Source organism: Passer domesticus, chromosome 1 (genome assembly GCF_036417665.1).
Source record: "Passer domesticus isolate bPasDom1 chromosome 1, bPasDom1.hap1, whole genome shotgun sequence".
Lineage (NCBI taxonomy): Eukaryota > Metazoa > Chordata > Aves > Passeriformes > Passeridae > Passer > Passer domesticus.
In genome coordinates this window covers 113,719,743-113,746,064 of record NC_087474.1, presented here as the reverse complement: position 1 = coordinate 113,746,064, position 26,322 = coordinate 113,719,743, and the positions used below count along the sequence as shown (strand labels likewise).

Genomic DNA, 26,322 nt, shown 5'->3' with positions numbered 1-26,322 from the left:
CAGCTAACCACATGTACAGTGCTTAATGGAACCTCATGGGATGCAGTCAGAGAAACAGGGCTTTTTTTAACCACACAGAGCAGTGCAGACGGGCTGTTGTTCCTTTCAACGTAACTATCACAGGCTTCAGGGTTAAGATTGCTATTACTGTCTCCTCCTTGCTTTGGCACAAAAGCACGCTGAGGGTGTTTAATTGCGGGTTTGCCTCAAGGTAGATTAGATTAATTATTACTATGTAATGCAAGTTAAAGCAAATAAAGCTTAGCTAGGTATATAAAAAAGGTGCTGCCTTTTGGATTTTTTCAAAAAAGCCTGTCAGTCACAATGAAATGCAGCCAACTTTCTTTGTACCAGTGAAAGAAAAAGACTGTTAACCCTGTGAAGGGGATATTTATGTCAAGATGAGCATATGAAACGGAGTAGAAGAGGAAGGTTTCTCAGCGAGAAGGACTGCAATTGCTTTCAAGACTCTTAAGTTGTGCTCTTGAAGACTGCAGAACTAGCTTAAAATGAAGCCTTATCACTTGAACTTCAGTGCCTTCACTGCAGAGTTCTTTACAGCCTTAATGCTAACCACCCACTATGGAATGGATCAAAGTGTTAAATATTTTGCATTATGCTTTACAAAATACTGATGCAGCAGGTTTGTAAAGGGGGGAAAAACAAGTAATTGCCTTTAATCTATGCATTTTTGCCAAGCCATACTGAATTATTTTATTGTTAGAGGCATTAGAAACTAACAGTAAAAAGAACCACCGAGTTTGGAAGCATATTTTGGGGTACATCATTTCTATTACTGTATAATGTATTGCCTTACAATTTTAAGTGATAACGTACATTAAGTTAACAAACCTTTAAGAAATATATGCACTGTTTGAACTGTAAATTATTCTTAGAACACTTTTACTTGGTTTTACATTGTTCTTTTAGTGCCTTAATTTGAGATAATTGTATTATTGCCATGTCGATAAATGTAGAAACCTAAAACTAAGCAAAAGAAACCTCTAAAAAACTATTGCCTATCAGTAGTTTTTATTGAACTTTAATTGGTTGAAGTATTGTAGATGCTAGATGCATTTCTAAATTAAGTACAATCTTTGAGTGAGAATTCCTCTTACAAAGAAAGACTGATTCTTGTTCATAAGCCAAGAGATGTGCAGGCAATGCAGGAAAAAAAAGACGCAAAAGCTCTGGGTGAAATTCAGGAATTTCAGTAAATGCTGTCAGACTCTTGCTTTGTAGCAGGAATACATTCATGGTATGGGCAGTATGGTTTTATTTTATTTTATTTCTTAACCAAATACCTCCTCAATAATTTATAATGGCTTTGCAGTTGTGTATTAAATAAGAAGCACTGGAAAACTGATTCGTCCTTAGGACGATTTGCATGTTTCAAGTGGTATTGAAAGCCGCACTGATGGATATGTAATAATAAACATATCTGTTATTAATATGGTAATGACTCTGTGCTCATTTAATGAGAAATAAAGTAATTTATGGAAAGACCCATTTGAAAATGACTGGCATGGTGTTTTCTCCTGACTGCAGCTTATACATATTTCTAAGCATTCAGACATTGCAACAGTTCCCAAGTACAAGGTGCATTTGCATCATAATGCCCAGGGCAGTCTGGAAGGTTTTTTTTTTTATTTTACTATTCCTCATGAATAAGTAAATACCATATTAAATAATGTTTTAATTTCCTTATTCTCATGGCCTGCTGTAGTAGCCTAATTTGTATTTATTATTCAACCGCCACCCTGAACTGGTCTTGTGATTGCTTCATCCTTCATGATGCAGGTTTGGAGTTTCAGAAACTCCACTCATTTGTGGGAGGGAACACTGTTCAAAAGACAAGGCAGTTTTTGTTGGTGTGGGGTTTTGGCATTAGGCTTGTTTGGGCTTTTTTGGAAGAGTCATGTACATCCCATGAAGCTAGCTGTCCATAAATCTCCCTGGGAAATCCACCAAGGCCTGCAGAACAATAGAGCAGTAAGGCCAAATGACATGTGAATGACTGTATGTCCTTTGAAGGTCACAGAGCTGGGAAGTACAGATAAATAGAAGCCACTGAGGTAACTTCAGCAAGTTCCTCTGTGTTGAGCCTGCTGTATCTGAAACGTCAGCGATGTCAAAGCTGTGGTTGGAGCACACTGAAGACAACATTCCAGATCACCTGTCACACTGATGGTGAGCTTGTCAAGCAATATAAAGGATAATTATGATCTGCTTTAATCTCCTGTCACATACTGGGAAGGGAAAATATAATAAGATGATCAAACATATCTTACTTAAATATATACATTATAATAGGAATTCTGAAGCAGTTGAAAAGGCCTGTGGTCTCTCTAGACTCAGATTAGGTTGTGGATTGCTTTTCTGCTTTCCTTTTGTGTAACTAGCTACCTCTGCAGGCTCAAAACCTTTTGGTTGAGTCATTTATTAATAAATAGTAGTATCTTATAATTTCATATTCCATGAATCTGAAAAATAGCATAAGCCCTGTTATGAATAGCTGATGACTAGTGAGAAGAGGGATTGTGGAAAAATGGTTTTTGCTCTACAGACTGGCACCTACTGTCATTTCCAGAGTTTTTTAGTAATGCTAAAGTTCTGCAGGTTTTTTTTTTTTTTAATGCTGATTTGCTTGGGAAAACAGCAGCAGACATAATGAAGTGTAAAATTACATTGACTTGTGTGTCTGGGATAAATTGCAACTAAAATGCCGTAATAATAAAGTCTAGACGTGCAAATTACAGTTTGTGTGTTCTGGTACACTGGTGTTGGCACTTGTTTACTGTAAGCAAGGTGCCTATCTACAGGAATAACTACACTTTGAATAAAAAAAAAAGCAGCCAAATGTTTCTACTGTTAGGAAAAGTAATGCATACAATCTCAACTGAAAGTCATCAAGAGATATGAAACATGTAAGCTGTGAAGAGCCAGAATAAATCACCCTGGCTGCCTTTATGCTGGTGAAGCTGTAGTTTTACAAGCTGCTTGAGAAATCAGAAAGTTCAGATTCTTACATGATTTTTTTTGTTGTTGTTGTTGTTGTTGATTTGGCTCCACCTTTTCACTTTTTTATGACTGTATTAGGTTCACTGATAGTGGTAGAAGGCGAAAAATCTGATCCTGTCTTCAAGCCTCCCTATTCCTGCTGAAGGCAACAGGAAAGAAACTGGAAAGAATAGCTAACTGTAGCAAAACAGCCTGGTAATAAAGGATACAGCCTCCTCCAAAGGTGGCATTTTCCTACTGTAGCCACTGAAGCTGTAACCAGAAGCAAATTGGGAATTGTGCAGCAAGAGGAGGGGGCAGCAGCTGAGCTTCCCTCTGAGCTTGTGAACTCTGCTGGGATTTTTCTAATGTACTAATTACAAACATAAAAAAAAACCAAACCGCAGGTAGAGTTTTATTCTTGTTCCTTCCCCTTGATTTACACTTGTGACTGAGAATGTAAAATGTTTGAAAATTGCTGAAATGGAAGATGTAACACAAAAATGGAAGAGTGTGGGGGGGGGGTGGGTTGGTACTCTAAACATCTCCTGGATTGCTACATTTTCTTTACCGAAGATATACAGAAAATGCACTGGAGTGTGGCTGCCTCCTCCCCAAAAGTGTTCATGGCCAGGTTGGATGGGGCCCTGGGCAATATGACCTAGTAAGTGGCATCCCTGCCCATGATCCCTTCCAACCCAAACCGTTCTGTTAGGTTGACAGGTTCCCAAGAACATTATGTTCCCCACAGAAAACAAAATACACAAATACACATTAATAAGTGCACCTGCCAATGTATTGAATGAGGGTAACTCATCTTGACCTTTAGAGAAACAAGAAATGTAAATGCAGCATTTTAAGTCCTAAGTGTCTGTTATTTAAAGTGTATCTTTGTTGTGTCCCAGGCACCACACAGATGCCTAAAGCATGCCTTGTCGAGGGGTTTGGTTTCCTTCCCCACACCTTCTGCTGTATCACAGCCCCTGCTTGTACTGTCTGAGGGTTCACCTGTCACTTGTGCTCCTCAGAACCGGGCCCCAGGAGCTTCCACAGCATTAAAAACTTTTTCTAAACAGATCTGGACTTGCTCTGAGCCATCCTCCAGCACTCATAAATCCTGCCAGGCCTGTTGGCCTACGTGCCCTACAGTGCTGATGACACAGCCCCAGCTTTTGGATCCAAGCTGGCCTGTATCCAACCAGCTCAGGATGGGAAGGGGCCCTGCTCAGATGGCCCTGTCACAGGCCACAGAGACACAGCCAGGGGACACTTCTAGTGTCCCCATGCCCCCTCCCAAGGTTCTCCTGGGGCCTGTCTTTACTAAGAAAAAAGATGCATTTAATAATGTTCAACCAATCTTTTACAATTTTAATGTCATTAAGTTTGTATTTATACATCAGGCTGCACTCTTTGTCTCCTTATGTCAGTTATGTCAGCTTGTGTAAGATTCAGGAAAACCAGCATCTATTGATCCCCTCCTTTAGGAAAAAGGCACACTGCTGTTACTGCAGGAAGAGGCCTACATGGTCTCAGAGGAAAAAAGAGGGAGATTTTCACCTTGCAGAGGTCGGGATGGTTTTTCCTGATGATACAAATCCCGTTTCTTCTCCTTCAGCACAGCACCCTCTAGTGCCTTTCCCAAATTCTGGAAATGCATGGTCTGTGACTGCCTGAGCCCTGATCAGCTAAGAGTTTCTCATAAGGGAAGGATTCAGTGCAGCTTCAGAACATAGAGCATTCCATTTAGCTGGCACAAGTAAAAGTGACTCTACATATGTCACTTTTGGTATAAAGAGCAAAACATCTGACTGGAGTTATCCCCCACGTAAATTCACAGGCAGGCAGCTGGGATCTGCTGTCTCTTGAATAGATGGTCTCACCCTAGAGCTGGATCAAAGCTTTTCTAGAAAGCTTCTTTCAAGCAAGTCCAAGTAACAAAATATTCATCACTTTTGCTGGTCAATTTTAACAATTAAATCGTTTTAGTAATTGTAAACTTCATCTTAATTCAAGATCCAGGATAATGCAGCAAAATTTCAGGATAACACCCTTTGAAGCTTCTCTGTGAAATGTAATCCTTGCTGCCCCAAATCTCCTTGTCCCATCTAGAAGCCTACACTGGACAATAAAATCAACTTTTCCTGTTCTTCTCCATGACAAACTGAAAAGACAGAAATTTCTAAGCCTTTCACCTTAAGGCTTACATTCAAACCCTGGATTATTTCTATGGCCATTTTATATTTAATTTTCCTACTGTTTGGAACTGAAAATCACATTTGGGGGACAGCAAGGAAAAGATCCTTCTTGTTTAGGATATCAATTCTTTGGCAAAAGTATGGCCAGAAGTGCATACACCAACAACCAGACAGCGGTGTAAGCTGTGCCAGATTCACAGCTGCAGCTGTGAGCAGCAGAGGAGCATTGGGTTTCTGGAGGTGCAAGTTAGGAGGGGTCCAAGGAAGGGATGCTTCTCTCTTGTCTCATTCTCTCCCTTACATCTTAAAGCACTGCTCAGGTTTCTTTAACCACATCCACATACCAAGAGTTTTTGTAGAAGCAGTTGAGATTCAGGTCTCCACATCTACTGGTTTCAATGTTTACGACTTGGGGTTTATCACACTGAAGGCTCCTGGCTCTTGCCATCACACCCATCCTTCAGTGCTCCTTATCTATCACTGAGCCTATTCTACATTGCTGGTTGATTACTCATCTCCTCTCCTCCCAGTGAAGTCCTTATGTTGATAATCTTTGTTCCTACTTCACCCTTGCCTATAAACCTATTTCATCCACAAGAGCCTTTCTATTTTTTCTGCCTCCCTTCCTCTGCCTTGTGCAATCACAGCTTTTGGACAGATCCCTGGGGGTGCAAAAGCCCAGTTCAGCTCTCATTGAATCACAGTCACAGAATGGGTGAGGCTGGGAGGGAGCACAGTGGGTCCAACCTCCAACCCCAATCTTATCCAACCTCCCTTCTCAAGCAGGGTCATCCTGAGGCACATTGCACAGAACAGCATCCAGGTGGCTCTTGAATGTCTCCAGTCAGAAAGACTCCACAACTGTCTGCGAAATCTGTTCCAGTGCAGGGTCACCCACACAATAAGGACATTTTTCTTGTGTTCAGGTGGAATTTTCTGTGCACCAGCTGCCACTAGTTGCCTCTTGCCTATTGCTTGTGACCACCAAGGAGAGCCTGGCTCCATCCTGCCTTTAGATATTTATACACATTGATGAGGCCTCTCTGGTCGTCTCTTCTCGAGGCTGAACAGGCCCAGCTCTCAGCGTGTCACCGTGACAGAGATGCTCCTGTCCCTTCATCGTCTTTGCTGCCCTCCTCTAGACCGGCTCCAGAGCCCCTGTCTCTGCTGCACCGGCGATCCCCGAACCCGCTCTCGCTCCAGCCCCGCGCCCTCCACACCGACGTTCCTGCCCGCGGCACCAGCACCGCCTGCACCTCATCCTGGCGGTCGGGGGCCCGCAGGACCAAGGGGCTGCGGGCCGAGCCCGCTCCAGACCCCGACCCGGCCCGACCCGGCCCGCGGTGCCCAGAGCCGCGGGGGCTGCCGGCCGGGCCCGCTCCCGCCGCCGGCCCCGCCCGTTCCGGCGCTGCGCGCGCACTGCTCCCGCCCCGCTTCCGCCGCTCGGCCGCGCTTGCAGCGTCATCCCGGGGGCTGGTTTGAATGAGACCCCGAGCGGGGCCGGGACCCGCCGCCGCCGCCGCCGCCACCCGCCCGCGCCCGCCCACCCCGCCAGCGCCGCGCCCGCCGCCCCGCGCCCCCGCCCCGCCGTGCGCCCGGGCCGCGCCGCTCCGCCATGCCGCTGTTCTCAGGTGAGCGCGGCCCGCGCCGCTCCCGCCGGGCCCTGCCGGCCGCGGGCGGGCGCTGCCCCGGGAGCGGGAGGCGGGAGGCGCCTCGCACGTGCGCGCCCAGCCCGGCCGGGCCGGGAGGCGCGGCCCGAGGGAAGGGGAGCAGGGAAGGGAAGGGAAGCAGGGAGGCAGCGCTGGCCTGGCCCTGCCGGCGGGAGGGCGGGTGTCAGTGGCGGGCCGCCGTGCCGCGGCACTGCCCTGTCTCGGCTTGCGCTGGCTTCCTGCTAAAAGGGACCCGGTGCTGTCCCTCCGGTGAGCCAGAGCGCTGCATCTGCGCCTTCCAGGTGTGTCTGCCTCCGCTCTTGGAAATCCAGTATATCCTGCAGGCTCCCTTGGGTTGGAAAAGCCCAGGTCCAACCTTTGACCAGGCACCGCCGTGTCAGCTGGAGCAGGGCACTGAATGCCACATCCAGCCCTTTCCCAAACACCGCCAGGCATGGCGACTCCACTGCCTCCGTGGGCAGAATATTCCAGTGTCTCATCACCCTTTCTGTGAAGAAATTCTTCCTAATGTCGAGCCTAAACCTTAAATTAAAGCTTTCTTAAATTCTACCTCATCCCGCTGGCTCTTCTTGCTGCGAGGAAAGGTTTCCGTGAAAGACGTCAAAAACAAAGCCGCCAGTGACACTTCTGGGACCAGTTACTGCCTCGATAATGTCTCACAGATTTGGCCTGTTTGGGCTTTTCAGTTTTTTAGGTTGTGTGCAGCCTCGGTACACAGCTTGTTTTGGCTGTGGTTAGCAAACCGGCATCCTTAGGTCAGTTTAATGATTTTTCCTGAACTCATCCAAATCTAGTGGAGTCTCCCTCACTGGAGATACTCAGGAATAGTCTGGGCACAATGCTGTGCACTGGGATGGCCCTGCTTGAGCAGCGAGGTTGGATGAGATGACCCTCTGTGGTCCCTTCCAACCTGACCCATTCTGTATGTGCTGTGTGTTCTGATCAGCAGGGGAAATACCTTCTTCCTTTTTCATACTTCCCATTCTTTTCAAATTAACGAGTTTCTCTTTTGTTTTGCACGAAATTTTGGTTGCAATCTCTGAAGAGAAGACAGTCATGCTCTTCCATTCTTCTTCTTGAGTGCTGCATTGTCAAAAGCAGCGACACTACAGATTAATAATTGCTAACTCTTCTGAATATTTAGCAGTGGAAGCATGACTGTTCAAAAATTCAAAACCCAAAAGTCTGTGCAGCTGACTGCTTCAGTGACTGAGTGGGTTGCCTTGTGCTTTGTAGATCTTAAATATGCAAAATAATAAATGTGTTTTTAAAAGAATTGGAATGTTGGGCAAAATAGAAGATGCTTTCTATTAGAAATACTGAAAATTTGGTAATTTGAGTTCCTTTGTAGACTAATTTAGCCTAGCTCATTTAGACTTGCTTTTGATTATTCTGTGATATTACACATCACAAGCATTGCAAACATCTGAAATCTGAACCTTTTTGGAAGGGTTTTCAAAATTATGACTTCTAAGAGCTTTGTGTTTTGAAAAGGTATGGTTGCTGTAATATATTTATGTAAAACCAAAGCAGAGGTAGAAGGTTGTGGCTTTCCTAAAGTCTGGTATTTCAGCCACTTACTGTGCATTTAGGATATTGCTGCATGCTGTATTTTACAGAGTTTCAGTAAAATTTCAGCTTGCTAAGGAAGCCTTATGTAACTGTGTTAGTTCTTGGAAATGGTCAAAGGTGTGTCACTGTAGAGGCACACAGCTTATTCCAGGCATTTTTTGTCTGCTCTTGGTCATTACTAATCTCACCAAAGTGAAGTTAACATTCCTTTGTGCCATTCTGCCTCCCATTTCTGCTAATGATCCCATTTCCTGCATCAAGGTTTACACTTTTTGTGATCAAATTTCACTTTGCTTCCTAATTCCAGTCCTGCACCCTTACTGGGGTCTGTAGCCTTGCTTTTAAAGAACAGTGTATTGTTTTCCTCTGAAGGAGAACGGAAGTGCTGTGGATAACTGAGCTGGAATCGCACCTCTGAACTTCCTTCAGAAAGTTCAGTTGTTTGCAACAAGCAGTGCCAAGAGAATGGGAGAGTTAGTTCCAGACTGCTTTTCTGAAGACCCACTGAAGGGTTTCTCCTGCTGCTAGACGCACTTACTGCTTGCAGAGTTTCTCAGTATACGTGTTACTTCAGACTTGTTTTGTTGGATATTTTTAGATCTGCTGGAAGTGGTATGTTCTGATGGATGAGGTGCCATATAGTAAAGGTGTTCCCTAGCTTTCTTATTGACAATTTTAAGAGCTGAAAACAGAATATTTTGAGACTGTGTGAAGTCTTGGTAATTGCATTCTTGAGTATTAGGAAATAATCAAGTTTCAAAACATTTTGTTTGCAGTGAATGTGAAATGGGGAAAAGAGAAATTCGATGGTGTGGAGCTGAACACTGACGAGCCTCCAATGGTCTTCAAAGCCCAGTTATTTGCACTGACCGGAGTTCAGCCAGCCAGACAGAAGGTTATGGTTAAAGGAGGAACTCTGAAGGTAGAAATCAATTTTTTATATTATGTCTAACTTTGTTATGTGTTAACATGAACAGTGACGATGCTTCTGGGTGTTCCTCCGGAAGGTCTTTGGTTGTATGTGTTAAACTGACTGCACTTCTTGACTTATTTATACAAAACACAGCTTGGTGTGAGATTTTTTTTTTTTGTTACTTTTTTATGTTCAAAATCTGAATGCAGGTTTTTTCTTTCTAGCTTGTTCAATAGAAATTCTTGGGTGCTTCTGTGCTGGAGACTTAGTGGTGTAATGAGACATAGGCAATTTTGCTGCAAAAAGTTGCTTACATTTAAGCAATGTTGAGCAACGCATGAGAAACCTTATTGAAAACACAACTTGGCTGCTTTTTATTTTAGTCAGACAAGACTTGATAACATGTAAATAGTTAATATTGTGTAACCATGGATGAAACGCAATTGTATATTTAGAAATGTGATTAATATTAATGACAAGACTTGCTACAAGTATCTTGCTACAAGATAATTAACTTGACTTTTCTTTTATTTCACAGGATGATGACTGGGGAAACCTAAAAATAAAGAATGTAAGTTCTGAGCAATAACTAAATTTTACTATTCTAATTTTTTATTTTGGCATTTAAAGAAAGACTTCAAAGTGCTTCCTGTTTCTGTTTGAATGGGCAGTGCTATCTAAAAAAGTTATACCTTGATGAAAAATAATTTTATCAATGTCATGTGTAAGCCTGCTTAGAAAGGTCTCACCACTGATTTATGAAGCAACTTCTTTTTTTGCATCAGTAGGGAGCTCTTACCATCTTTTCTGGAGTACTTTAGTGCATATATTTATTCCAGACAATAAATGTTCGGGATCAAAGCAATGCTGTTTTATCTGTGACCATAAAAATAAGTGATGATGTTTAGAGAGATCTGGTGAACCTGGGCATTTGCACATCTCCAGCATGGACAGATGTTTTGGTGATGCTGAAGTTACACCTCTGCTGAAGTCCTTTTTTACCAGCCTGCTGAAATGTGCTCTCCTCTGTTAAACAGTGCTGTTTTTAAACAAAATTACCATTAGTAATGGTAATTCATACCTTCGGCTAGTTCAAAAAGAAACCAGAAAGTGTTTGTGTTTATGTTGCTTGCAAGTATAATATTGCATCAGGGAATCCCACAGGTTTTTGTTGGGGATTTTTTTTGTGTCATTTTCGTTACTGTACGTCTCTTGTAACATCTTGTAGCAGCTTTACGGGTTTTACTCCAGTTCTTCACTGGGGAAATTGAATTAGGGAACATTGCTCTTTCCCTTGTAACTATTTTGCAAGTGTCTGTTAGCAGCCTCTAGCTGTAGCTATTGTAGCAAAGTTATTCAGCAAAAGATGCAGTACATAATATTCTTGTCTTTTTCTGCATGTGGTTGTGCTAATAGCTGCTTTTGTTGATTTTAATAATGTTATATACAAGTTCTAGGGATTTATTTACACTGTCAAAGCAGTTTCTCTTTATTCTGTTGTTCATCCTTTTCCTTAGCACTGTATGTTTCAAGTCTCCAGATAGCAATTTTCTCCTCTTTGACAGATCTTATTGTGTAGATGTGCTCCTGTTGAATAGTAAAAGACTCATTTTCATATTATGCTAGTTCAGCAAGCATGGAAACCTGATTGACTTTTTTTTTTTTTACCCCATAAATGTTAGTTCTCATGTCTAAACTGATGTGGTAGCTTAGGTTATTTTTCACTTTTCAACTGGTTTAACCCAGAACTTGCCAGGCAAGCTCACCAGCCTTACCAGATGCTTCAGTGGAAACATCTACCATGGATAATTCTGTGGAGTTGTTTCAATAGGTACTTCCTAGATATGAGGAATTGAGGTATGCCCTGAAGTCACAGTAGTGCAGTATATTGGCTCTGTTAAACTAAGAGATAAATAAATAAATAAATCAGCTGTGTTTATTTTTGGGGAAATAGCTGAAGTATGTTAAGAGCTTAAGGGTTTGAGTGGAAGTAACTGTCCCTAGCCATTCATTGCTGCTTTCACTGTGTTTCCAGGGGATGACCTTACTAATGATGGGCTCTGCCGACGCACTGCCAGAAGAGCCGGTTGCTCGCCCCATCTTCGTGGAGGACATGACAGAGGAGCAGTTGGCTTCAGCTGTAAGCATGTTTGCAACTTCACTTTCTTGTAAACCTTTGAGTAATGGCAAATTTTTAAATACTTGCAGTTGTTTAAAAGTGGGTTTTGAAACTGTAGTGTCTGTTTAGCATCTTCAGGAATCACAAATTCACATTGATGACCAAACTGGGAGCAGTGAAAAGAAATCTGGGGTTTAATTTGAAAGTCATACAATTAGTGCTGTTTTTCCTTTGAGCAGGCAGCTTAGTAGATTTTCTAAAAATAGCATTGCTGATGTTTTTAAAGATGAAGTTGTATTGCCCGTACTGCATCAGTGTCCTCTACTTTGTCTAAACAAGACCTCTTAGATAGGCAATTTTTTTTCCCACCTCTTTCATATCTGTGAGGAGAAACTAGGGTTTGTTTTGGGGCGGGGTGTATTTGGGGTTTTGTTTGTGCATGTTACTAGTATTGAGTCAGCTTCATGGAAAACAAAACTAAGTTTGACACGTGTTTTGCTTTGTGGATGTAAAGTCTGAAAGAGCAAAATTATTATTTTCTTAATGAAGTATCTCCTGAATTTCCTCTTTTACAACTTGAAAGCCTTAATTTTCTCACAAGTCATTTGAACTGCAAGTTTTGTCATACTTAACAGTTGTGGGTTTGTTGTCAGCTGTGCATGCAGAACAGAAATACTTTTATGCATGTCTGTATGAAAAAGGATCTGTAGTTCAGCACTGGGTTTGTGCTTCAGGATTTAGTGCTTTCCAGGCCACCTGCAGGTGAAGGGTATCTATGTATTTTGGAGTAACCCCATACACAGACATTGAGATAACTGACAGGCAAGCAAGGACATGATTTCACTGTCAGATAACATTTTGAAAAAGTTGGTCACATGGAAATTTTGTTACACATCAAAATTCAGTTGTCTGCAGTGCATGTGTTCAGTTGTGAGATATGATGAATGAGTTCTCTCTTCCTAAAATAATTTGTTGGTATTAGTATGCAGTACGACTTCGGTTTCCTTAAACTATGTGTTTTTCCCTGACAAATACCTAAGTATTCAGGATTAAAGAAAAAGAAAAATTCTATTACATGGTGATTTATAGTTATTTCTGAAACTGGTTAGCTTACTATTAGTTGGCCTTCACATTGATCAAAACTTCAGAAATTCACAAGTTGCCTGAAAAGATCAAGTTAATGACCTGTTGCAAATTTCTGGAGAGGAGTTTAAACAATGCTTTTGTTTCCAACTATGAACTCCATCATTTTCAGAGTTTTACTGAAAACTGATTCTGATTAAAACATCAGTGTTTTGTACAAATGTGTTCATGTGGAAATTTCACGGAAATAGAATTTTAAGGTCAAAACTTGAATGGGATTGGAGTTGAACTTTCTGAATAATTGCATGCTTGAAGAACATATTCATTAAACTAAACACGCATAGAAAAAACCCCAAAGCATTCCTGAATGTTCCCTAAAAGTATCAAATGGTGTAATGATAAATAGAATCATAAAGTGAATCGGGAAATCCTCATAATGTTTGATGGAATAATCCGGGTTTTATGCGTAATTCATGTGCTTAGACGTTAATGTCACATTATAGCATTTGTGCAGAAATGGTTGCCACTTCTCTCTGACCTTCAAGCACCCTTGTGAATTTTTTTGGTAGATGGAATTGCCATGTGGATTGACAAACCTTGGCAACACTTGCTACATGAATGCTACGGTTCAGTGTATCCGCTCAGTGCCAGAAGTGAAAGAGGCCCTTAAAAGGTAGGACAAAAATACCGTGACTAAAATGTTTCCTTTAGTTTATGAAGTAGATATTTTGCAGAGTGGTCATCTTAATACTGGTATAGATTATCATGACAATCTGTTACTCTTTCAGTCTCTTCAAAATTAACAGAATGATCAAGTAAAGTTTATCCTATGGCTGTGTGTGTACTTTAATGAAGAAGTTAAGGCTTTGTGTTTCTTGGAACTGGCTTTTAATAGAGAGAATGTGTTTTGCTTAGCTAGAAAGTAGTTCCTATCAAGACCAGTTTAAAATTCTAAAATAAGCTACTGAACTCTTAACCCTGTTTTTTTGCTGTTAGTTTTTATGGTCCTGTCCTGAATAAAAGAATCATATGGAAGTCCTGTTCCTTTGAGGAATATTTCCTGCAATGGCTCTATTGCACAGTATTTTCAGCTGAGAAATTCTGACATTTGCTACTTGGAGGTACAGCAGGAAGTTCTAAGACATGTCTTCATGGAATTTTGTTTTGTTTGCTAATTTGTTCTGATTGTAGGTTAACTGTTCTGGTTTTTGTTTGTTTTTGCTGTTCTAGATCGAAATGTGAAAATAGCTAGTGGTTTTTTTGGTTGGTTTGTTTTTTTTGTTTTTTGTTTTTTTTAATAAGGAATACAAGAAACTTGAAAGCTATGAATATTGAAGGAAAAAAGAATACCTGCCAGTGTGGCCTGAATTTGTCCTACAGATGAATTGTAATAAGAAAACAGTTGAGTATTTTTAAAAAGTGAGAGTTAGGTAGAGCATTATTGCTGTCCTAGGTTTCATTTGATTCCTTTAAAATGCACTGCTTTCTTGATTCCGTGGTACCCAGCTGGATATTCTGTATTACAGAATCACTTGTTATTTAAATAGGTATAAACAGTTTTTCATTCTGTTAGCAGGTGAACCTTAATTATTAAGCACTGAGAACTACTCATGAAGTACAGAAATTTGGTTTCAGGTTTTTTATTGAAAAATGCTAACACTATCAGTGTTAGCATTTTTGGAAAGTCTGCTTCTTTCCATATGAAAGACTCTTGAGTTATGGCCCTGAATCTGAATATTGAACAAATTTAACATACCAAAAAGCAAAATGTAGCCTGTGAAACTGGCAGACTGCAATACAAGATGTGGCCGTATTGTCTGTGGGAAGTCAGATTCACACTCGGATTCAAGCTCTGTTTTTCCCTGGAGATTTAGCCTTTTTTTGGTCTTCCCTGCTTGGTGACAGCATGGAAGGCTATAGGGTGCATGGCAGTGGGAGAGGTGTGAAAGGACTCACTTGGGAAAGCTGTTAAGCTTCCTTCCTCGCAGCCTGCTCTGCTGATCTCCCCAAGGAGCTCCTCCTTGTTCTGTAGCATGTCAGGGGAAAGTTTCCTGCTCATCATCTAGCAATGGTCAGAATTTCATAAATTCAGTCTGAGATTAGAGAATATGTGAAATCCTCCTTTGGCTTGAAGGCTTTGGGGAGTCCACCTGTTCCTCATCCAGCTGCTAAATTAGGAGTTCAAAGAAGAGTGGTAAGTTCTTGTCATACAGGTGGACTCCCGTGCCTTTTTGGTGTTGGAAATACTTTCCCCAAGAAAACATCTCATCTCTCACTGTTTTGCTTCTGCTGTGGAGGGAGGAAGCAAGCTTGTGTGCATTTCATCTGCCATCTATCCTTGAAGGTGTTTTTTTCCCATGTATCTGAAGAGGCCATGGCAAATATTTCAGAAATGGCATAGCTTGTGTTTAGACTTCCTCAGTTTCTTTAAAAATAAAACGAGTCTTTGAGGCAAAAGGATTAGGGAAGCAGCAGTGATGTAGCCAGACTTCTTGGTCTGCCTTTACTGTCTGAAAAATGCCCGTTTTCCTTGGCTTCCATTCTTACAAAGTAGCTGAAACATTGAGGTAAATGTGAGTGAATCTTACCTTTGGTCACTTCTGGCTTGGTGATAGATTTCCTTTAAATGAATCCAGTTGTTGCCTGCTTCAAAAACCCGGCTGTCCTTCCTGTTTGTGTTTAATTGCATGCAAATTATTTTTCTTCTGTTTCAGGTATGGTGGTGCCTTAAGAGCTTCAGGAGAAATGGCCTCTGCTCAATACATTACTGCAGGTTGGTGTTCAGAGTAGAAAACAGGGCTTTAGACAAGTGTGTGATTTCCTGCTAGCTGCAGATGAAATTTGCAGTTAAAACTGTTCTTTAGTGCATATGCCTTAGGAATGTCAGATCTGCTGGCACTGGAGGATTCATTTTGTCTTTAAAGGTTATTCTGCCCCTGCCTGCAAGGCATTTATCTCTGGACATTATCAGGCTGCAGGCTAAGGAAAAGATACTTCAGAGTGATCTAAGCTTAGATAGAAACAACTTGTATCTCTTAATTGTTTTACATGTAGGCACAAAGTAATTGGAACTTCCTAAAGCAGATTCCATCCATCCATCTATTGATTTGATGACTTTGTGTAGAAATACTTTAGTTCTTTGTTTCATGTAGTGGTAGCCTAACACCATACACCTGGGGATATGTATCTCATTGGTGTTTTTTAATATGATTTATTGGCTGAGCATTATTGTTATGATGGAAACTGATGCTTTATCAGTGGTCTTGGCCTTTGCCCTAAAGCTCCAGATTTCTTAACTGGAATGGAAAGGAGAGTCTTCAAAACAGAAGTTACTCTTTGTTGTGGTGGTCTGGGTGCTCACACTGTGGGAGCTCACGGTGGCCCCGTATCTTCAAGCTCTAACTAGAGTTCTAGTTAGACCCCTTACACTTGAACAAGGGTACTACTTGTCCACTTTTTCTTTTTTTACTCTATTTCATTGCCCCACTAAGATGCTGGGCCAGGACACTGGGATTTCTACCAGTCCATTTAAGGAAAAACAAAACAATATAAGGAAGGAAAGGTCCAGTTTGTGGGTATGCCTGCTGATCGAATTTTGGGGTGGTAAGTTCAATGGTTACTCTATACAGCCATGCCTGCCCCTCCCCTTTTCACTGCCTTTACTTTGTGTCCCTTGTTTTCTTTTTAAGGTGACAGCTCTGCTTCTTAGGAAATTTAATAGTTTAAGTAATTTGTAGTTAATTCTTGAGTCCTGAGCTGTTCAGGAACTCCTGCATGACACTTATGGCATTTTTTTTTTTTAAATTGCTGTGTCATATCAGTTGGACCTCTTATCAGGGTCAGTGAAGACATTTCTAAAAGAGGAAGCAACTGACTTTGGTTCCCTGTAATCTTACCTATATTCACTTACTGGAGAGAACAATTCATTAGTCTCTTCACTTGTAAATTAGTGACCCTGCAGATTTTTGCCTACCTCACAGGGTTGTTGTGAGGATTAACAGGTACCTTTGAAGTGATCTGTGGATTTAAAATGCTGTAACTTGGGTAGATAAAACATATGCTAGAGTATGGGATAAAAAAGAAAGCCATGTGTGTTGTCATGCAGCCAGTATCATTCATTGGATTGCACATAGTTATGAGCTCTCTGCACACATGCATACACATACTTGTTTTCCTGGGTCTTAAGCATGGGTATTTCTTAGATATTTTATTAAAGTTTTTTTTTCCTGGTAGCTGGTGAAACCTAAGTTGCTCCAGAGGAAAGATTGTGAATGCCTTCTGGTTTCTCTTGTGAAAATGTTATTCCTCAGATGTATTCCAAACAAAATCTTAATTGCTCAATTTTTTTTTCTCCTGTTAGCAGCCAGGAAAGGCAAGGCAATATGAGCCAAATTCTCAGAATTGCCATCTTTATGCTTTCACAATTGTGTTCAGAAAGGAGATCATAGGTGCACGTGTTATGCCACCTGGAAAATTTGGTTCTGCTTTGGAAAGATCAAATTGGACACTGTTAAATGATCAGTCTTTAAATGTTGTTGCTATTTTACTGTTCTTTTTACATTTCCTACTATGTTTGAATTGTTTTTTCACTTCTCAAAGCATTCACTTTTTCTTCAAGCTCTTAGAGACTTGTTTGATTCCATGGATAAAACTTCCTCCAGTATCCCACCTATCATTCTCCTGCAGTTTTTACATATGGCCTTCCCACAGTTTGCAGAGAAAGGTGATCAAGGCCAGTACCTTCAACAGGTAAAGACCACTTATTAGCTTATTGTTTAAAATTCTGTAGTATGTTGGAAGTTGAGAACAAGAACATTTTAAGACTTTCCTTCTCCTATGAAAATAATTGCTCCTAGTAAAGTGGGGTGGTTTTTCTGTAGAAAAGTTGCATAGAAGTTGAACGTAATATCAAGTGCTAATTTTGAGAATGCATGGTGGAATTGGGAGAAATTCTTAGTTAATGAATCCTCACGTTTGGCTTTATAATTGATGGGTTTAATGTTACTAAATCATAATGCTTGTAGTCAGATTTAATGTTGTGCTCCCTTCCTAGGATGCCAATGAGTGCTGGGTGCAGATGATGAGGGTACTACAGCAGAAGCTGGAAGGCATAGAAGGTGATACAATTATGGAGGTAATTGTAGTCTTACTCTAACCAGAATAAGGATTTATAGTATTTCACATATGTTTTTTTTTAAGTATTACCTGTTTGTGAGTTCTTTAACATATGTCTGGAATAGAGAAAGGGGCCAGGGATTTATGAATTTTTGATCTTGCTTGTTAATGGGCTTCAGGTTGGTTTTAGCAGCATGTTATAAGCATATTTATTTTGAAACTTTTATGCTGTGTAAGAAGATTGACTGACTAGGAGAAATGCACCTATAGAACGATGAAGGAATAGGCTTTAAAGAATCTAAATAAAAGGGGTTATTTAGTCTGTAGAGAAGACTATTTACGTTGTATTTAAAGTTACATCATAAGAGATTTTGTTTTACAGACAGACTCTGGAGCTACAGCAGCATCCTCTAAAAAGAAGAGTTTAATTGATCAATTCTTCAGCATTGAATTTGAAACAGCGTATCCTAAAGACTAAGGCAAGACATAAACAAGGATGATTTCACACTTTAGCAGTTGAGTTCAGGGAGGATGAAAAGCATTGTTCAGAATAGTATGGAAAATGAAGGTGTAGCTTGGGGAAGAGGGTCATGATGTTGTGCAGGAGTACACAGAACTTAGCTTTAAGATTGGATATGCTTTGAGAGAGAGGATGATGTGGGAAGAAAGAATGGTAATGGAGATGTACAGGAAAAAAAGCCCTTGTTGAATTTCAGTAGCACATTTCCTCCCCAGAGAAGTTTGGTACTTAGCAGCTTCAAGGGTGCTGATATGCTGTATCCATCTAAAAGTAATTGTTGTCCTAAATTGGCTTTTTTGGTTTGTAAGGGTGTGTTGCTGACATACCTGGTATACTAAAGATGCACAAAAGGTAGCTTGATTGATTTCTTAAGAAATAAATTAGGTGTTCACAGTTGTATGAGTAAGAAATAAATGCAGCTGACAGCTTTTTAGTGGGTTCTTTATAGCAAGAAAAAGAGGATATTACCACATGGGGCACACATCTCATGGCAAGTATTACTCTTTTCCCATTTCTCCACAAAATCCTGGCTGTCATCAAACTGAGCACCACTTTTAGAAAGAATTATACACTGTGCACTTTGCTTGTCTGAAATAAGGAAACATCCCCTTAGATGAGATACTGTATCTCATGGCTTGGTAGTAATGAGGAATAAAGGCTTTTTTTAAGGTAAGAATCTTGCATCTCTCTCCCTCTTCTGTGACGTTTGTTGTCCTTAAAATAGTTGGGAGTCTTGGAATGTGTAGCTAAGAGGAATGATGCATAGACCAGTATCAGCAAGAAGACTTGTTAGAAGAGTTTTAGACTTTATAAGTGTAATTACAGCAGCATTTGTAGAATAGCTGCAGTCAGAAAAATACCTGGTTGGAAGGAGATGGATGAGAGAAAAGCATTGGGCTAAAACTATGAAAAGAGGAGAGGACAGACAGAACAATTAAAAGCAATGTGTAGAAAATAATGAAGGAATTAATTTTATTTCAGTGAAGAGGACAGATACAAGGCAGAGAAAGGAGGCTCTGCATGTTGAAAGAAGCAGGAAGTCTGGCCAGCAGCAGCAGTAGAAGAACTTTATTAATCATAAGCAACAATGGAGTGTAATGTTGGAGGAGAGCTTTGTAACTGGGTGTTGGCAGCCAGTTAATGTGTTCTGTGTCCTGGGGCTTGGGTGGTGATGGGGGAGAAGAAAGAAAAAGCAGGCTTCAGCTTAAATGGTGATCAAAGACTTATTTTTCTTTTTTTGGTGTGCTGTCTGCCCCTGCTGCCCCTTGTCCTTAGCCAGGAAGGAACAGATTGGTCTGAAGGAAGGGCTCCTTCAAATCTTTTTTGTACTATGAGAAGGAAAAGTACTGTCTACACAAAGCACATAATTACCTAAATTGCTGTGCTGCCTGGCATGTTCTTTTCACTAGAGTAGTAGTTCAGCTCTTGGTGCATGATGGTTTTCCTTAATTTTGTGAAGCATGAAATGTACAGAAGCCGAAGAAGAAGAAGTAACTAAAGGAAAGGAGAATCTCCTTCAGCTTAGCTGCTTTATCAATCAAGAAGTGAAATACCTGTTTACAGGACTAAAATTGGTAAGCTATTGCAACTTTTATTGAATTCAAATTCTAAATGGCCTGCATATTTTTCAGTTGAAATTGTAAGTGACCTAAATGCACTTAATTCGAAGTGTATTTAATCTGTGACTTGGAATTGGTGTCTGCTGTCCAAGCTTTACAAAGTTTCAGGAATCTTTTGGTGTTCGTTGGGAAGGTGGCTGTGAAAGGGAATTGCATGTTAATGTCAAACAGACTTCAGGAGAGCATTATCTTGACCCTGACATGGTCTTCCCCTTGCAGGTAACCAAGTGCAAGGCAGTTTGCTCTTTGTTTCTTCAGCTGGGTTTCGCTCCAGACTCAGCAGTATCATGATTTATACAGCAATAAGTTTCAAAAAGGTCCAAAAGTCAGCTTGAAAGTAGGGTGGCATTTTGGTTCCTAAATAAAACCTCACCAGATGATGTAACAACTAAACTTGATTTTGCAGATTTTGATGGGGGTGTTATTTTCCATCAGATAACATAATTCTAAAACTTTTTAAATTAAAACTCCTCTGTTATTTTTATGTATGTTTGTATTTTGAAATTGTAAAGGCTTTTTGGGGAGTCTGAAGTAGAAAGGAGAGGAGCTACTGTAAAACCTTTGTAGTAACTGTGTAAGACTAGGGCAGTGATCTGGTTTGTACAGGACTAAAACCAAGGTGTGTGATTCTCAGATAATCTTTGTATCTCTTTGTCTTCTATTTTTTCCTAACAGAATTTAGAAGGAAAAGTAGGATAAAATAGCTAATGCTCACAAATGAAAAAAACTATAAAAAAAGAAAGTTCACTTTCAGGCCAAAAAAAATCTACAATTCTTATGCTAGATTGCCTGGAGCAAGAGAATTGCAACACTAAGAACCAAGCTAGTCTTTCCTGGAATTTTGTTAGGAGACACCAGCTGTCAATTTAGATGCAGCTCTGGCTGCTTGAGACTGAGAGCTGGGAGATGTGCAAATATTCTTCTCCCAGGAAACTTCAGATTTTCTTCAGTTGTGTTCCAAGCATGATATAATACATTTGTAACCAAGTCCAGATACAATTAATACTAAAATCCAATTGTGAGTTCTAGTCCTGTGAGGCCAAATTTTCTGCAGAGAGAAACTCAGTGTTGTCAAGGCTCAGGAATGAGCTTGGAGCTGAAGGAATGAATGGGCATGGTCCTTTCTGCCAAGGAATTTCAAAATCTTATGTGTTGTAATGGCTGACAGCAACAGAAGAGACTGGCAGAACAAGATTTAGTTTATGTTTGTTTACCCCTGTTGTGCTTTTCTCTAAGCTGTGTTTTATGATGAACATGTGTTACTTTTTCTTGTAACAGCGTCTTCAGGAGGAAATCACCAAACTCTCTCCAACACTGCAGAGAAATGCACTCTATATCAAATCTGTGAGTGGTACTTTCCTTGCTCTTTACAGTTCCTTTAAGTGTCAGTTTTCTGTTCCAAGCCACAAAGTTATTGCTGTGACACCATGTGATTTATGTTTATAAAGCATCTGAGTATCCACTACCAGGAAATTTAAGACAGAACTTCAAAAAAGGAAACCTTGTTTTATTCCTGTGGGTTTGTGTGCAAATATATTCCCAGAATAGACATAATAGAATTTAGGATGACCAGTGTTTAAGGTAAAAAAAAAATCTGTGAATATTTAAAGTAATAGCTTTTTCTAATTTGTTTTTTCTTTACAGTCCAAAATTAGTCGCTTGCCAGCATACCTGACTATTCAGATGGTTAGATTTTTTTACAAAGAGAAAGAATCTGTGAATGCAAAAGTTCTTAAGGTAAGTTTTCTGCCTATTAAAGTTACATTCCTCTTTATGTTTTCTGTGAGTTTTTATTAAAGGTAGACAATGAGGACTTGAAGACTACTTACTAAGTTGTTTGCCTTTAAATTGCATTTAAAAACATTGAGTGCAGTTTTTTGCTCAAGTACCCAGTAGTTTTGTTCCCAGTTGTGATGGTGTGTGGCAAACTACACTACCCAAAATAGACTGAGGAGGGAGGTGAGGGGCAGAAGAGAATTTGTCCCAGTACTGCTAATACTGTATCATGACAGTAAATAAGATGTCTTTTGATCTTTTCTCGGTGGTTCCCTGAAGAATGTTTAATAAGGAGAGGGCCATGCTTTCAAACTCTGAACAGTATTCTAATGTTGGTGGGAGATGTTTATGCTGTTGGACACTTCCTGTATTAGTTATTTCAATTGTCTGGCTTTCTGATGGACAAATGCAGGAACCAGCTGCAAACAGCTGAATGTTCTGGTTTTGCTTTCTGTTGGCTGTGGCCGACAGACCTCGTAGGCTGCCTGAGGAGCATCATGATAGATGTTCCTTCCTTACAAGAGGAGGAAGTGAAATCAGGATTGAAGGTTAACTATTATGTTAACTATTTCAGAAGGTAGTTTAGATCGTACCCGGGCAAAAATGTTATTTTGTGCTGTCATTCTACATGCATGCTTCTTTTTTCTTTTCCCTTAGGCCTGTATAAGTATTTCCATAGTGTAAAAGTATGACAGCTAACAATAAAGAATCTGATTTATTATTAGTCTTTACTGAATATAATAATTTATAGTGGTTTATTTATACTGAATTAGACATTCTTCTGTGAAAGCATTGTAGCTCTTTTAATAAATACTGTCACCAGAATCCCAGTAGGTCAGGTTGCCATCAGTTTGAAGAGGGTTGCATTTAATTTGATTGTGTGGTCTTCCCATGGGAGAATGCTTTAATGTGGAGTACCAAACCATGCTAATAAATCTTTGTTTTTTACTTCCTAGGATGTCAAATTTCCTCTTATGTTGGATGTGTATGAGCTGTGTACGCCAGACCTGCAGGAAAAAATGGTTTCTTATCGATCAAAATTCAAAGATCTAGAAGACAAAAAAGTAAATCAACAGCCAAAGAACGTAAGTCTTCTGACACTTTCACTAATTCATACATCTGAAATTGGGGTACTAATAAGGACTAGAGAAAACTTCATGTCCTTTAATATATTATTTTCTTACATAGCAAACTCCTTGGTATTGAGCTTTAGATCTTTTTATCCTGTATTTTCATGAAAATACAGTATCTCCTTTGGTGTGTTTGCTTGATGAGAAATGTTAAATGCTGTAGTCAGACAGCAGGTATTAAATATATTAAAATGTAGCACTTCTGTTTATTAGTGCTGTGCCTAAAACTTTTCTGTAAGTTACAGTTACACAAAATTACTGTCTTCAAATATTACTGTTTGGTGGCTGCTCCTTCTTCAGTGGAGTGTAGAAAGCTGTTCCCTGTTCAGCAGCTGCAAAGGGTTGTACAAGGCACTGCTGTGTGCCTGACTGGTAAAATTAGAGTACATGTACTACTGAGCTTAAAGTCAGCACTGTAAAAACTTGGAAAATAGTCTCATATCTTATCCTGTCTACATAATTCTAAGATTGACTTCCCTGTCTTTAATGAAGACAAAAGCAAATGAGCTAAAACTGTCATGTTTTAGCCATTTTTTTAAAATTTGCTGGTATTTTTCCTGGCCTAACTCATAGCAAATTCTTTTAAGCATTTGGATAAGGCTTGCATCCCCTCTTACACAGATGGGAGCAAGGAAAGAGTGCTATTTTTGAACAGAATGTATTGGCACTGAGAGTCTGTCTCTGGTATTTTCTTATTGCCACTTCTGCTGTTAGCAAGCCCTCACCAAGGAATAAATCTGCAATTGCAGAATTGTTTCATAAACAAACCCATAAATTTCGTGGGTGAACACTGCAGGCAGTGTTGTGCTAAAATGGTTATATATTTGCTTTAAAACTGGTCTTCTTCAGAAAAGGCTTTTGTATGTCCACCTAAAAAATACAGCGATGAACTGCTTTCAAGTTGAACAAAAATGTTTAGACTTAGCAATGTACTTAAATTAATGGAAACTTGGGATTTGATGTGATTGTGATAGAGCTTTTATTAAACTGTTCCACATTAATTCAACTTACTCTCTTTTTTAGTCTAGTAAAAGTGATGGTGCACAAAAAGAAGTTAAATATGAACCCTTTTCTTTTCCTGATGGTGAGTACAGGGAAGCAAATCTACTTTAAAGTAACTTTCTGTTTATTTGTGTTTAAGTGTACCTGATGGTAGGACTATTTTGAGAACCCTGTCTCTTTAATGCTTTTGAAAATTACTCTTCAAAGACTGACAGGAATGGAAAGATTAGGTAAACCAAAATGTTGAGATAGTGAAAGGCATAATTGCCATCCATCTGACAAGTGTGTGATAACAGAAGACAGGCACATCAAAAGACATTTGCATGTAATGCGCAGTTGTTTTGCACGCTGCCTTTTCAGTGTGTGTGGTAGAAGGCTGAAATCCAAACAAAAACTTAAACTGGACTTCTAAAAGTGCTGTGGTGTGCTGGTGTTGCCTCAGTTTTGGGCGGGCTTGGAGCCCGAAAGTCCAAAGCACTCACCCTGTGCATTACATCAGTAATTCTTATGGGTACATATTTATTTCATGAGAATGCAAAATATCTTCAGTTTCCTGAGAGTCTCCTGGCTGAGAGCTGCTGGTTTAGTTCACAGTGGTTTTGTAGTGTGCTGTAGCTGGGGTTTTGCACACAGCTATGGTGCTGCAGCCTGGCTGATGCATCTCTGGACTGCGAGCTGTTAAAAATACTGCAGCTGTTCAAGCAGGACTCAACATCACTTTTTCTTTCCCCTTCAGATATTGGCTCTAACAACTGCGGCTATTACGACCTGCAGGCAGTGCTAACTCATCAAGGCAGATCAAGTTCCTCTGGGCATTATGTGTCATGGGTTAAAAGGAAACAAGGTAAAATATAATAAATAAATTGCCCTGTTAACCACTTTTCACAGCTCCTTTCAGCAAAGGGGATGTTAAGCAAGCTTAAATTTTATGCACCTAAGTTACAAGTGGTCCTCTTGTTTTCCTTGCAGATGAATGGATTAAATTTGATGATGACAAAGTCAGCATTGTTACACCTGAAGACATTTTGAGGTTATCTGGGGGTGGAGACTGGCATATAGCTTATGTTCTACTCTACGGGCCTCGCAGAATTGAAGTCGTTGAAGAAGCAGCTGAACAATAGTCTTCCGTTTTAGCCATTCTGCCTAGGTGTGAAATAAATGTTGATTACTGATCACTTCTTTAACCCCAGAGCTTTAGCAAGTGGATAAATACTTTGTTCAAACCTTCTCATGTGCAGAGGGCTATTGTTTTAAAACTGATCCATGTACCAATTAGTCACTATGGGACTGGACTGCCCACTGTGGTGGTGACAATACTTAAAATAGCTTTAAAGTCTTGCAGAAGATAATTTTTTTTAATGAGCCTCTCCTCCTCCTTCTTCTCTAATGTCATCAAGTATTTATTACACACCTACTCTCACATTTGTTACTCTTGCATGGTTTATACCACAGTTCAGTAGCTGTCCATCCTTTGCCTTACCTGGCAGTTCTGTTAGGAAGGTAGAAGAGAAACCGTTGCCTTGTTGTGTAACTCAGTGCTGCTGCCCGTAGCCAACAGCTGTGGCTACAATCAAGTATTTGTCCAGCCTGACCTGCTGATTCAGTCTGTTCTGTTGCTGGCATCTCATGATTTCAGAATAAATTGTGATCAACAATGTGTCTCCATTAAAAACAGCTCCTGTCCTGGTACTGTAGTCAGTTTGTTTTCACTTCTTGGGCCACCACTAATGAATGTCTCAAAGCAGTCATGGAATAAAGTCACTTTTTTTTTTAAGCTGTAGGGATGTGTCTCCTGTCCTGTTACTCATTACTTAGTAGCTAAGTCCAGTGTGGTGACTGTAAAACTGGGCTTTGCTTATTTACAGGACCATCTGCAGTAACTGGATGTGTGTGACTGCTGTAAAAAAAGCCTTTCAGCACTGGCTACAGCCCAAAAAGCACTATCAATGTCATCAAGCCCCTCACCCCTCCATGTACAGATTCCCAATGTTGATGTGTCCCAGTGCCTTCTGAAAGAGCTGTTCCACATTCATAAGAAATACTTTGACTTCTGTTGGCAGGGTGGTGAGTTTGCCTGGGCCTCACTTGATCGGAAAGGGTCCTTTTACCCTTCCCTGGGGACACTGGCATCAGCTGTGGCTGTCACACATAGCTCTTCTGCCTTGCAATCGTTACTCCAGTGCCACCTTCCCTGGGAGCACACCAAAGGCCTGGGGCTGTATTTTAAGTGGAACGATGCTTCATGGCAAGTTCTGCCCATTGAGGAAGGCCCCTGACAGGACCGGCTCTGTTCCTGCAGGCCCCACAGAAACACTACAGGCTCCTCCAGGGTTAAATTCTTGTTCTGCATCCTGTTACAGGGGAAGGAGGGATGGTGTCCATGCCTGGTTGCTGCGTTGTGGGACTACATCCACTGTCATCCTCAGCCTTCCCAGCACTGAAGTTGTCAGTCACAGCTGCACAGGTCCACTTGCAATATGCTCAAGTTCCTTAACCAGCTGAAACTGCTGAAGTTCATACCTTCTACCAATCCCTACCTGCAGCAGGAACTAAGAGCTGGGCTATTATTTTCCTGTATCTCTGCCCCTACCAACCGTCACTGAAGCAC

General features: G+C 40.5%; 2 protein-coding genes and 1 long non-coding RNA gene across 3 annotated transcripts in view; 2 read left to right on the top strand and 1 right to left on the bottom strand.

Annotated features, from left to right (window-relative positions):
- ROCK1 (Rho associated coiled-coil containing protein kinase 1) overlaps positions 1-1,517 on the top strand; it is an 83,888-nt gene extending 82,371 nt beyond the window's left edge. Inside the window, exon 33 of the mRNA XM_064434760.1 lies at positions 4-1,517. Coding sequence (XP_064290830.1) covers positions 4-7 — 4 coding nt within the window. The 3' untranslated portion in view covers positions 8-1,517. The remainder of the gene's footprint in view (positions 1-3) is intronic.
- Positions 702-6,555, bottom strand: LOC135309007 (uncharacterized). Its single transcript, XR_010369336.1, has 2 exons — positions 5,193-6,555; positions 702-5,049 (listed from the first exon to the last, which is right to left on the bottom strand). It is a non-coding gene; the product is annotated as an uncharacterized LOC135309007 (long non-coding RNA).
- Positions 6,556-6,651: 96 nt separating this feature from the next.
- Positions 6,652-25,494, top strand: USP14 (ubiquitin specific peptidase 14). Its single transcript, XM_064434805.1, has 16 exons — positions 6,652-6,826; positions 9,214-9,359; positions 9,889-9,921; positions 11,386-11,490; positions 13,122-13,225; positions 15,267-15,325; positions 17,171-17,301; positions 17,606-17,686; positions 18,050-18,129; positions 19,647-19,761; positions 21,085-21,150; positions 21,451-21,543; positions 22,539-22,667; positions 23,736-23,796; positions 24,451-24,558; positions 24,684-25,494. Exons 1-16 carry the CDS (start codon positions 6,811-6,813, stop codon positions 24,833-24,835), a joined length of 1,479 nt encoding a protein of 492 aa, XP_064290875.1. The 5' UTR covers positions 6,652-6,810; the 3' UTR covers positions 24,836-25,494.
- The last annotated feature ends 828 nt before the right edge of the window (positions 25,495-26,322 follow it).

Bases quoted from the DNA above. Each gene is read 5' to 3' on its own strand.
- USP14 (XM_064434805.1), top strand. The intron at 18,130-19,646 runs GTATCCTAAAGA...AATTTTGTGAAG, and splicing joins AGCATTGAATTTGAAACAGC to CATGAAATGTACAGAAGCCG. The intron at 21,544-22,538 runs GTAAGTTTTCTG...TTTACTTCCTAG, and splicing joins TGAATGCAAAAGTTCTTAAG to GATGTCAAATTTCCTCTTAT.